This window comes from Podarcis tiliguerta (genome assembly GCF_965153285.1).
Source record: "Podarcis tiliguerta genome assembly, chromosome: 14".
Lineage (NCBI taxonomy): Eukaryota > Metazoa > Chordata > Lepidosauria > Squamata > Lacertidae > Podarcis > Podarcis tiliguerta.
In genome coordinates, this window is record NC_139547.1 from 50,271,348 (window position 1) to 50,284,593 (window position 13,246).

At 47.3% G+C, this 13,246-nt stretch overlaps 1 protein-coding gene and 1 long non-coding RNA gene across 2 annotated transcripts in view; both read right to left on the bottom strand.

Moving 5' to 3' along the window:
• SNX8 (sorting nexin 8) overlaps positions 1–13,246 on the bottom strand; it is a 35,142-nt gene that overhangs the window by 7,745 nt on the left and 14,151 nt on the right. Inside the window, exons 3-8 of the mRNA XM_083413640.1 lie at positions 13,071–13,188; positions 11,863–11,984; positions 7,107–7,187; positions 5,273–5,433; positions 3,222–3,354; positions 1,937–2,005 (exon numbers count right to left, since the gene is read on the bottom strand). Coding sequence (XP_083269766.1) covers positions 1,937–2,005; positions 3,222–3,354; positions 5,273–5,433; positions 7,107–7,187; positions 11,863–11,984; positions 13,071–13,188 — 684 coding nt within the window. The remainder of the gene's footprint in view (positions 1–1,936; positions 2,006–3,221; positions 3,355–5,272; positions 5,434–7,106; positions 7,188–11,862; positions 11,985–13,070; positions 13,189–13,246) is intronic.
• On the bottom strand, positions 7,188–8,466 carry LOC310664573. The gene is made up of 2 exons (XR_014504962.1): positions 8,334–8,466; positions 7,188–8,068 (listed from the first exon to the last, which is right to left on the bottom strand). It is a non-coding gene; the product is annotated as an uncharacterized lncRNA (long non-coding RNA).

Below are 13,246 nucleotides of genomic sequence, written 5' to 3' on the forward strand. Positions count from 1 at the left end.
TGTACTGTTAAAGCGGAAAGGGATCAAACCATCACAAGAGGTGTTGAAATTTTGGGAGGTTGGATAGTTACAATGGAATGGTCTTATTTATTTATGATTATTACTTTGTCAAAATAAAAAATAAAAATAGGGGGAGGGGAAAAACCACAGAACATGCTGGGAAGATAGCATAGGAGAACAGATAAAAAAACGATTTAGAAATACAGTGGTGCCTCGCAAGACAAAATTAATTCGTTCCGTGAGTCTCTTCGTCTAGCGGTTTTTTCGTCTTGCGAAGCAACCCTATCAGCGGCTTAGCGCTATTAGCGGTTTAGCGGCTATTAGCGGCTATTAAAGGCTTAAGGGATTAGCGGATTAGCTGCTAAAAGGCTATTAGCGGTTTAGCGGCTTAGAAAAAGGGGGTGGGGAGCGAAAAAAAATTTCAAGACTCGCAAGACATTTTCGTCTTGCGAAGCAAGCCCATAGGGAAATTCGTCCTGCGAAGTGCATTGAAAAACGGAAAACCCTTTCGTCTAGCGGGTTTTCCGTCTTGCGAGGCATTCGTCTTGCGGGGCACCACTGTAAAAGGTTCTGCAATGCTAATATAAGCCCACCCATATATTAAAGGATTCAGAAGACCTCATCCATCCCAAACCCTTGTTTGGTTGGAACAATGGAGAGGGCTTTTTCTGTGGATGCACCCAGAGATGCCATCTTTCAGGGTGGTCTCCCTCCACTGCAGTATACAGACCTCCCTGTTTCAAAAAGGCTTTTGGTCTGTAGATAATGAGTTTTACCACCACTTGGCTTTTACTGTTTGACTCTCCAGTTTGCATTCTAAAAGCACGGCAGGAAACTGTTCGCTGCCAGCAGTGTGTGTATGTGTGTTTTGTATTTTTATGCTCTGTGTTTCGTGCCATATATCTAAAATGCTTAATAAAAAGATTTGCAAAAAGACCAACTTGGCCTATCTTGCTCCAATAAATAATTATTATTTTTATGATGCAGTCAATTTTAAAGAAGTTAAAAAGAATTACCATCTTAAAAAAAAAAAAGGTTTGTTAAATAGCAGGTAGCATTTGGAGACACAGGAGGTTGTCAAGGGCAATAATAATGAGCACACTGGGGGGGAAATAATGAGCACAGCAAAGTTTCTTCTCTGCCAGCACAGTCTGAATGTTTACCTGCATCACTTCCCAATATCAGAATGAAACAGATCTCTTGAGGTGGGAAGCTTTTCATTCAGATCTCATATTTGCCACAATTTCACTATGTGGGCCTTAAGCAACACACCTTTTCTCAGCCTCTATCCCCCCCCCTCATCTGTAATAGGGGGGACGTACTACCCCACTTATCAGCCATAATTGGCTCCCATAGTGAATTAAAACACCACAGGAAGTTAAAATACATCATACAAATGCAATACAAAATCTTAGGATAAATGGATGTGAGTAGGATAAGGGGCTGGTTCACATGTTACACTAAACCATGGCTTTGCAATACGCAGACAAGCCTCTGACCCAGAGCAAAACAGAGATTACTTTCAGCTTCAAAGAACCGCAGTTTAATGTTGCATGCAGACCAAGAACCCTTGTTTAAAACAGACAACTGTTAGTTAAAACAAGACATTGTCTTAATTTATGGTTTGAAGTTGGCTTGTTTAGCAACTAACCATAGTTTGTGTAAACCAGGATTCCTGGTTTTGAACATAACACTAAACTGAGATGATCTGAAACTGAAAATAACCTTGGCCATATTTCCTCCACCTCCCAGGGCCAGCACACAGCCCTGAAAAAGGCCCAACTTGCCAGCAGAACCTCCCGAATGTCTAGTTTGGCCTCCCGACTCATTCCTTGGATAGCTTTCCATTAAGCCTCGTGTAACACCCTCAAGGAAGCACACACAGCTATGTCTGAGCCATTCATTCACACACTGGCAGAGAGAAAGCAGGGCTTACTTTATAGGACTGGAGCAAGTCCAGGAAAAGGTTCAGCTTCTCCACCACATCATTCTCTTCCTGTTTACCCTAGAAAGCAGAAGGGCAAATGAGTGAAAGAAACAGGGTGGACTTGGGCTGCAGTCCATCCAGGCACAGAACACAGGGAAAGACATTTCCAAGTCTCTTGTCCCAATATCTCCAGTCTCCTACAGTGGGAGTGCCCTGGGCTAACAGACTTAGATGCCAAGGCTGTCCATCTAAGCAGGGCCTGAGAAAGGGAAGGGATGAGCCAGGAGGCTCCGACTGGGAATCTGGAAACAGGGTTCAATGCCTTGCTCTTTAAGCCACTGGGGCTGCAAAGAGGATGACCTGGCAGACCACTGACACTCTGCAGCGCCACACCAATAATGACTGGAAACTGTTGTGCAGTTAGCTCATCAGCCAGGCAGAATGGGATGGTTTGAGGAGCCATCAGGGGCACACCCGGCCTTATATAATAGCCACACCCTCCGACTGCAATCCCCACTCTAAGGCATTTGTCAGCCAGGCTGGCTGCTCTGCAGGAGCTTCAGATGGCTGTCAAAACAAACAGATGACTCTTCACAGCAGAAAGGGAGAGGAGCAAAGTGTCCCCAAGTTCAGAGAGAAAAAGGAGTGATTGAGAGAGCGTGTGTGCCAAGACCACTCTTCAATTAATCAGCACCTTCCCCCTTAAACATATTCATGCACATGCACCAAGCCACCACAGTGCTGCAAACCAGTGGCGTAGCGTGGGGGGTGCAGGGGGGCCCGGCCGCACCGGGCGCAACATCTGGGGGTTAGGGTTAGGGGGCGCAAATCCACGGGTTAGGGGTGCAAATTACTTGCCTTGCCCCGGGTGCTGACAACCCACGCTACGCCACTGCTGCAAACTCAGCAAGGCGTGGAGAATTTAGGTCGGTTTCCTTCCAGTGATGTATAGGTCACAGAAGGGCACAGATCCTCCTCTTTTTCTCAAGGAGATGGAGAAGTCTCAGGTACGCAAATCTGGGTGGGTGTGGAGCTAAAGTTACGACTCCCGTGCCTCATTTTCCTTTCTCTGGGCCACTGGACTTTTAGAATCTGCCTCCCTGGGCTGTGCTACTTGATTCTGACCCCTCCAGATGATAACCAGTATCCCTATGAACCAGAAACATGGCTGTTTGCAGGTCTGATCCTGCAGGGCCCTGAATTTTGATATTGGGGGCGGGAGGGAGTGCTATGGGGAAAGAGAGGCACAACTACAAAGCCCGTTTCCTTCAAGGAAGAAGCAGCAGGAGCTCACCTGTTGAACAGCTTTGTCAGCCAGCAGTGCAAATTCGACAGAAAGGCCTTTCAGGGCCTGTTTGAGGTTTCCCCAAGCACTATTGTTCAAAGAAGCCCAGGAAGGGAGTGGGGTTGTGTCGGAGCCCAGAGCACTACAGGAAGAAAAGAAGCATGCAGGAGGGTCTAGGAAGAGACTTCCACAAAGCCCACAGGCTGCCCAAGGGTCCCAAATGACAGCTCTGTTTTCTTCTTTAACTAGACCCTCATTATGCTTTGCAACTCAAGCCCCTTCCCCCAACCCCAACCCCAGTGCACACCTTCTTCTTCTGCAGCTGACAGCTACAGAGGATAAAGTGATCAGTGATCATTGTCAGAGTTGCCTATGATCTGGATCAAAAGTGAAAACCAAAATTTTGCAATAACGTAAACAGGATCCTGCCACTTGCACACATTTTGCAAACTGAGCAAAATGTGTACAGATTAATTTGTTTACACACTTCCAAGCCCATCATTGCAACCCGCCCCCCAGGTGCTAGAAACTTGCTTTAAACAAAATGAAAGCAGATTCCAAATTCTGCACCCACCATTAAATCCTGTGCTTGGACAGTACTATCACAGAATCACAATGTTTACACAGCCTTGGTCATTGTACCCAGAGGCAGAGCTAGCTGCTCCAGCACCTGGAGCGGTGCTCATGCTGTGCACCTGAGGGGAGGTGCCACGAACGGCAAGCATCCCAGGGGGTTGCCACCCATGGCGAGTGTGCCAGGGGGGTGCCACCCACGGTGAGCGTCCTAGGGGGTTGCCGCCTGCGGCGAGCGGCAAGTCTCCCGGGGGGTGCTGCGAGCGGCCCAGGGGGGCAGAGCGACGATGTCACCCCCCCCTCAGGGATGACACCTGGGGCAGGCCGCACCCACCACACCTCTTTTCTCCGCCAATGATTGTACCCATCTGCAAAATTAAGGCTTGTTCAGATCTAACACAGGGCAACACATAGCAGCCAGCAGAAAGAAAGACTTAAATCAGTTGGTGCAGGGAGTGCCCTGTGTGGCCACACTGAGGGCAGCCACATATTTCAATTTCACTCTCCGGTCTTCCCTGGTAGCTCTGTGTATGTTAAACTCAAGTTGTCCTAGCCTTTTTAGGGCGCATGGAATGATCAGGAAGCACACCTTTCTTCAGATTATTCATGTTCCATCAGAAAAGGTGGAGACTAGCTCCAAAGATCCCCACGGAACAGGACTGTGAGCTCATACAGACACACAGCTCTTGCCTCTGCCACTAAGAATCAAACCAGATGAGATAAAGGTCACCTGTTGTGGAATTTCTTCCAATGCTGGCAAAAGGAAGCAGTGGGACACTTGATGTGGATCAGGGCAGCAGCACAGAGGAAGGAAAGCAACACCTTCTCACTCTGCAGCATTTCCCCAAGTTTCTATGACTCCAGTCCCACCCTCTAAAGAAGTTGCTATCTGCCCCATTTGGGGAAGCATTCATGCACTTTGTCCACAGGAAAAAGTCAGCGCTCTCCGGCAACAGCAATGCGGCTTCACTCCGTGAAAGAAGCAGTCAATTCGAAGCACCGCGCCACTCACCCCACGTCGCTCCGGATCCCCGAAACCGGGTTTCCCTGCGAGTAGGGGGGGGCACAAAAGGTGCCAGCCGAATCCCACGTTCACAGGCTTCTCCCGCCTGTGATTTTTTGTGGGTCCCCGCCTTCGCCGTGGCGGCCAGACCCTAATTTCCACGAAGCAAATTCCTCCCGATCAGAGGAATTCAGCCATTGCCAGAGGCGCTAACCCAGAAGTCACCTTTGTGTACAGAGCTTAAGGAAACAAACAGGTTTTGGGCGAGGGTGATGGGGAGATGTGATTTGTTTCAGAAAAACAGTGCAAAGGGGAACAGTTACTCTCCCATCCCACAGCACCACAGTCCCAAAACAGATCAGGGCCCCTCGACAGCTGCAATTTGTCACCATGTAAAAAGTGACCGGACAGATCTCCATCATCTCATCTAGTTTATCCTGCGTTTGAGGTTGGAAAAGAGATAGTTCAGTCGAATCCAGTTCACCTTAGTTCCTTCCCGAACAAAAGGAGGTCTGAGGCATTGTCCACTGCTCGGGAGGCTATCCTCTCTGTTCGATCCCGCAGTTTGTAAAAGCTGTTGTAGATGTTTCGGATCAGCTCCCTGCTGGCAGCGAACTGGACCTGGATGTCAGCTGGCAGGAAATCCTAGAGTGGAACACAAATTAGTTCACAACCGGTCCTACAAAAGAGCTTCACAGAGAGAGAAAAAAGTTGCCTACAAGCTCAGACAGCATGTATGTCAATTAGGAATCTCTTTGCAACTCCACACGACCCACTTTTCCGATAAGCAGGGAATTACAAGCAGACGCTCACACACCCAGCTACCAGTGTCGCAAACATAGGGAGGTGTGGAAAGTTAAGCTGGGGCTCTGCCAATACATGGATCACAAAAGGGTGAAAAGCATCCAACTTTTTTTCCAAGAAGGTGGAGCAGGAATCAAGAAAATGGGCGGGTGTGTTGCCCAAGTGAGGATTTCTTGCAAAATTTTCCAGGGTTGCAATAGAGCTGGGGATCGTGAAGCCAGACAACCAAACAAGGCAAGGTGGGAGATCTGCAACTGGGTTTCCCATCTTCTTAAAAGTGAGCAGCAGGGCCCCAATTGTATCAAGAATGCAGAACTGGGGAGGGCAAGGTTAATCCTCCCTACCCCGTGCCATTTTCCTGATGCCAACTGGACTCCTCTAGCTCCTGTAAGAACATAAGAATAGGTTGCTGGATGAGGCCAGTGATCCACCTAGTCCAGCATCCTGTTTTCACAGGGGCCAAACCAGGGGCCTATCGGAAGCCCAAAAGCAGGACCTGGGCACAGCAGCACACCTGGTGGTTTCCAGCAACTGGTATTCAGAAACATTCCTGCCTCTGACTGTGGAGGCAGACCACAGCCACCGTGGCTAGCAGCCTACTAGGTACCCCAGTGGAGAAAACACACAGGTCCATACGTGCGATAACATATGTGAACCTGTATGTTACCCCTAAGAGGGCAAACCACCCTCAGGTATATACGGTACTAAAAAGGGCAGTAAAAAAATTTGTCCTTGGGGAAAGTGCTACAGCCATGAGGATTAAGCACCCCCTCTCTTGTGCTGCAATAGCCCTAATGCAATCTGCTCCCCATCACTCCACAACACAGCTCCTTTTAGAATGCATTTAAGGAGACAGGAGAGTCAACCAAACACATTCCACATTTATTGCTTGGTCCTAAATCAGGCACAGGCAAACTCGGCCCTCCAGATGTTTTGGGACTACAACTCCCATCATCCCTAGCTAACAGGACCAGTGGTCAGGGGTGATGGGAATTGTAGTCCCAAAACATCTGGAGGGCCGAGTTTGCCTATGCCTGCCCTAAATGTTAACTGGAAAAAGTAGTCCACCTTGTAGTGATTGCTCTGATCCAGCAGATGGCGCCATTACAGACACTCCCCCCCCCCTTTACAAAGACAACCAGCTAATTATCTCTAGCTGCTAGAAAGTGTGCTGTAGATTGCAAAACTGCAAGCAGAGTCTGTTGTTAATATATTCTTGTACACTGTGTAAGTGCAGGTGCTACATAGTTAATAAATATTGTCGGACCACCATTTTCCTCCTCCCCTTTCACCCAATCAGAGCCAGGAGTCAGCTGCAAACAGTGGGTGTGAGCCTTCCACACACGGCTGAGCTCCTGAAATGCCAAAGTCAGTGGGATCGAAGCAGCCTAAATGAGCGCAATTGCAGCCAGCAATGTTGTTACAAAAGAAGCCTTTGGGAGCTTCCTGTTCAAACAAAACCGCTGCTGTTTCCAAGCAGGTAGGAGACTTTCCAGCTACATGAGACAAAATACCTTGGCCTGAGTTGCGAGCTTGCAAGTCATGAATTCGTCTCCCACACCCTGGACCAACTCCCTCAGCTTGTTCTGCACATCCTGGAAAAGCAATGGAAACAGATTTTGTTTCAGAAGGAGGGGGAGAGAGAGAGAGTGCGTGTGTTTGTGTTATCAGGTGACTTACCCTCAGCCCGTGTCTTGTGACTGCACAACCTTACTGAACACGCCAGTGTGTTTTGCTTCTCTAGGCAAAGCAAACATGTGTCCCAACCGTTAATTGCCTCTTGTGGGGGAGGGGGGGCAAGCTGACACACCAAAAGCAAGGCTGCCAAGCAAGGCCAGCTCCGAGATTGTTACGGGAAGGAAACCTGCAGCGCTTCCCTGCTCCCTCCACCGTAAGAGGCAGGCAGCAGTTTTCTGACCTTGCAAAGTATTGGCACTGGCTATGCTTGCAAAACACCCTCTTCCCAAATCAACTATTTCGCCAGATTCCTGCTGAACGCCACAGCACTGTATCTTAGAGCACTCCAATTCCAGTCTGGCTTCTTCAAGAGTGAACCTTCTATGCTCTGGCACAACAATACATTTGAAAATCCGATAACAGGAAAGGCCTTCATGTGGGACATTGCAGTCAAGCATAACTATGTATAACTGCTAGTTAGTGCATGAAAGGGTTAAGATCAGAGAGGTCTCATGTTACACTTTGAAGGAGAATTATACGAAAATGATGCATCATTGGTATTTTACTCCTAGTAAATTAGCTAAAATGTATAAAACAAAGTCTAAAACATGAAAGAGGGTACTTTTGATCACATGTGGTGGTCATGTAAGATGATAAAAGACTTCTGGGAAATGATATATAATGAATTGGGGGGGGGGGGAATGTTGAAAATAACCTAAGAAAACAAAAGCCCTTTTTTAGGCATTACAGGACCAGAGATCCCAAAGGACCAAATGAAACTATTCATGTACAGTGGTACCTCGCAAGACGAATGCCTCGGAAGACGAAAAACTCGCAAGACGAAAGAGTTTTTCATTTTCTGAGTTGCTTCGCAAGACAGATTTCCCTATGGGCTTGCTTCAGAAGACGAAACGTCTTGCGCCTTTTTTAAAAAACCGCCAATGCATTCCTATGGGAAACCGTCAATACACAGTGGTGCTTCGCAAGACGAAAAAACTCGCAGAACAAAAAAACTCGCAGAACGAATTAATTTCGTCTTGCGAGGCACCACTGTACGTGACTACGGCTGCGCAGATTCTGTCAGCCAAGAAATGGAAAGACTGTACAACTCTGACCAAAGGAGAGTGGCAGATAAAATGGATGAATTATGCCTATATGGCAAAACTTACAGGAAGAATTAGAAACCAGGAAGAGGAGGTCTTTAATAAAAAATGGGGAAAGTTTATAATCTATTTGAAAAACTATTGTAAACAATTACACACATTGGTAGGATTGACAGAAAACTTGTAGCAAAAATTTGAACTATGGAATGATAAAGGATTTATAAGAATAGAGTTATGAAAGAGATGCAAAGGGAACAATCATTATATTAAGATCTATAATGGAGGGGGGAGTCAAAGGGGATTATATGTTTATGTTTTTATTTTGCTTGTTTCTATAAAATAGAAAATGCAAAATTATTTTTTAAAAAAAAGATCATAGAGGTCTGTTCCTAGACTCAACCAGGTCATGCCCCCTTATCTTCCTGAGGGAGGAAGTGAAGCTGCTTCTCTGCCTTTTAATCTTACTCTCTCTGTGCCATGTAACTGACCAGGATGGACATGTCTGAACATGCTCAAACTTCAGCCCACATGTTTGAAACTATATTTTGTATTTTGCACCCAAGAGTAAACTACCTGTGTTCTCCTTACTGCTGCATAGAACAATGCATGAATCAGACCTTTGGATTTAGTGAGTAAAGCTTTTAAAGTTACTTAACAGTGTATGGTCTGTTCATTGCTAGAGGGTTAGAGAGAAGGGGCAAGCATTTTAAGGCAGACTGAATGAGATACACAAAAGGGTTTTTAGAAGTCACTCCAAACAACTATTGGAGGATACTAAGAACTGTCAACTTTAAAACCATGAGACCCACTGAAAGGTATTTTAATGAAGCTCAAAAGGGTTGTATCCAGTATTAGTCCCATTCAGTACCGACCCACTGAATTTAGTCGTCATGGTTATCTTAGGATCTGTAATTTTAATGGATCTACTCTAGGCAGGAAGGGACGCGGGTGGCGCTGTGGGTTAAAGCCTCAGTGCCTAGGGCTTGCAGATCGAAAGGTCGGTGGTTCGAATCCCCGCGGCGGGGTGCGCTCCCACTGTTCGGTCCCAGCGCCTGCCAACCTAGCAGTTCGAAAGCACCCCTGGGTGCAAGTAGATAAATAGGGACCGCTTACTAGCGGGAAGGTAAACGGCGTTTCCGTGTGCGGCTCTGGCTCGCCAGAGCAGCGATGTCACGCTGGCCATGTGACCCGGAAGTGTCTTCGGACAGCGCTGGCCCTTGGCCTTTTTAAGTGAGATGGGCGCACAACCCTAGAGTCTGTCAAGACTGGCCCGTATGGGCAGGGGTACCTTTACCTTTACCTTACTCTAGGCAGGACTTAGTTGGATACAATCCAAAGTGATCAATGCAAGAGACACGCCATTGAGAGTGTCTCTATTTCACATAAGCCATGGATTTTGCTGCAAAGCTGCCCTTGTAGACAATCTTAGCTCCCCTTTAAAAGCATTTTTCCAGCCCTCCAGGTTGCCAAAACAGAAATCTGGAAATGTGCAACAGCGTCTCCACTCTATTGTTCTGGAATCTTTGGAATGTCTTGGATAGAACCATTATTAAAAATAAAAGATATAAAAATGCATTCCTCATAGAACCCATAGGCAAGATTCCATCACAGTCCTCAGGGCCCCTCTGTCCTAGTTTCCAGGAAGCTGGTGTTCTCCAGCTAAGGCCGATGTGAATCGCAGTCCAAATATCTGGAGAGCACTAGGCTGGCAAAGACTGCTCTGTCCCCTGCACTCACCCTTTCCTTGCCACTTAACCATTTCTGCCATTTTCAAACAGTGCTGGCTAACTCCTTTAGGAAATGTGCACACCACCAACTCACAACACACAACCCTCCAAAGCACAAGCCTCCATTTTGCACTTTGTGAAACATGATGAATGGCTGGCAATGTTTGCTTGTACACACTTCCTGGGAATTTGTTTTTTAAATGCATGTGTGCATGTCCAGAATGGAAAAGGTAGTTTGGGTGAGGGGCGGAGGCACATAGTCCAGATATATCCCATCCAACTCTGTCCATTGGTGTGGACAGCAAGCGGCAGATTGTTGTTGTTTAGTCATTCAGTCGTGTCCGACTCTTCGTGACCCCATGGACCAGAGCACGCCAGACACTCCTGTCTTCCACTGCCTCCCGCAGTTTGGTCAGATTCATGTTTGTAGCTTCGAGAACACTATCCAACCATCTCATCCTCTGTCGTCCCCTTCTCCTTGGGCCCTCCATCTTTCCCAACATCAGGGTATTTTCCAGGGAGTCTTCTCTTCTCATGAGGTGGCCAAAGTATTGGAGCCTCAGCTTCACGATCTGTCCTTCCAGTGAGCACTCAGGGCTGATTTCCTTAAGAATGGATGCGTTTGATCTTCTTGCAGTAGCGGCAGATTAGCAATGAACATTTTGACTGAAATGGTGTAGACGCTAACATGCCAAATGCACATACTGGGGGGAAATCAGATCTGAATGACCATATAAACGGACCACATCCAGAAGCACCTTTGCTATAAGGAAGATTCTTCTATATTCCCCTTGGTTGGCAATATTATACCGTATTGGCCTGAATAGAAGCCGCACTCCCCCCCCCCCGCCCCCAAATTCTGACCGTGAAAAGTAAAAAGTGCGGCTTAAATTCGCAACCTTACAAAAATGGGCTTTTAGGATATCACTGCTGAAACAGACATACGGTAAAACGGAACAGGTGTAAGTGCATGCAGAATTCTAAGGTATCGTCTTTTTTTCTCCCCCCTCCCCATGAATTTTAAAGGTGTGGCTTATCGGGCTAATACGGTATTTGCAATTAGACAAAGGTTAATCAGAAGCAGTGGCGTAGCGTGGGGGGTGCAGGGGGGGCCGGCCGCTCCGGGCGCAACATCTGGGGGGGGCGCTCTCACAGCTCTCTGCCCCTACCTGGCTCACTCACTCTCTCTCACTGCAGTGCTGGCTGTGCGAATCCGATCCGAGCCGCCGGGTCGCCGCCCACTGTGGAGGGGGGGGTGCCAGGCATGCGGTGCGGAGAGAGAGCGAGGGACTATCTGGGGGAGGGACAGTGCAGCGGGGGCGCAAATTACTTGCCTTGCCCCGGGTGCTGACAACCCACGCAACGCCACTGATCAGAGGAGTTTCCTGGTCCACACAGAACAGATGCATCCAACATACACTGTAATGCACTACTCAGGAGTAAGAGCATAAGAAATGCCTGCTGGATCAGGCCAATATGGCCCACACAGTCCAGCATCCTGTTCTCACAGTGGCCAACCAGATGCTTGTTAGGAAACCTGCAAGCGGGAACCGAGCACAAGAGCAGTCGCCCATTATTTGGTTTTCAACAAATGGTATTCAGAAGCATTACTGCCTCTGACCAAAAGAGGCAGAGCATAGCCACCCTGGCTAACAGCCATCAGCAGCCCTCTCCTCCATGAATTTGTCTGGTCCTGCCTCCTGCAGGACAGAGTTCCATAGTTTAACCCTGAATCTTTCATCGTTCTGCTTCATTGTACTCACCGACCCGCTGAAGGAGAGGAAGAGCTTCAAAAGCACATCTTCTGAGAACGGAGGATGCCGAGCCACCAGGTTAATGAAGCGCTTCAATGCGCGCCGCCTCGTCTCGATAAATTCTCGGTCAGCTTTGAGAAGGAACAAGGTGCAGGATAAAAAAAATAAGCCCCAAGAATCTCCTCTACCACCTCTGTTTAGACATAAAACCAATTTGCTTAAGGTCGCTGGGAACTGTAACTCTATGAGGGATAAACTACAGGGCCCAGAATACTTTGAGGGAGAAAATATCCTTCGAATGTGCTTCAAAGGTATAGTGTGTACACAATTAGAGGCTCCAAAATGGAGCGTGGAGACCTTCCTTGCTCTTCATAGAAGTCTTCCTCCTCCTTCTCATGTTCTCAAGCATACAGAAGATGTTGGGGGCAGAAAATCATGTAAAACACAAACTCTGGGTTCGGAACAAATCATGCAAATTGAATATTCTTAAGAATGTGTTATTCACCCGTATAAGTGATTGTTCAAACTGGATTTCTCTCTATATAGGATTTCCTAGACATTTTCTTCTCCTCAAATCTGGAGAATATAGCTCAGAGGGAGCTAACATGTAGTTCAGCAAAATCTAGCATGCCACAACTCCCATCAGCACCAGCCATCATGGCTAATGATCAGAAATGATGGGATCTGTAGCACAGAAACATCTGAGTCACCCCGGAGGCAAAAGATACTTCTGAACTTGGACAAAATTACAGTGTTGTGTTTGCCTGCCAGTTGCTGGTCTCTATTGCTGGTTTAGCTTCCCCTCCAGACATGATGGCTGAATTCACACATAATGCCAAACCATGGTTGGGCTTTCCACCTGATGTTATCCTCACAGTTTGCTATTACGTCTGAATTCACAAACCACTGACAGATTTCTAAAAAATCTGAAGAGGCTGGCTTGCACCATGGAGGCAGGGATGGATATATTAAGAGAAGTGCTGAGCAGATGGGAAAGGTAATTCCACAACCAGTTCCAAACCATGGTTTGCCTAATATACACCTGGAAACTCAAGCCATTGTATAGGTTCTTAGCTTTGGTTACCACGAACTACCCTTTGATGTGATGTCTGAATTGAATTGAATTGGAATAATGTTGTTGCTGCAGAGCCTCTGAGCCTGTGCTACTCTGACCATCCCTCCTCAAGCGCATCTCATCTCAGCAGCCCAAGACGTACCTCCTAGCATTCTTTTGGGGGGAAGAGCAGGAACCATACGGTAGGGGAACTTCTGAAGAAGCATCTCATGGAAGACCACAAAGTCATTGTACCGCCTGTACACTGAGCACCTGAAACGCTACAGGAGGAAAAGAGGGAGGAAACCCTTTCAGTGCTTCAGCAGGCCCACTGCATTT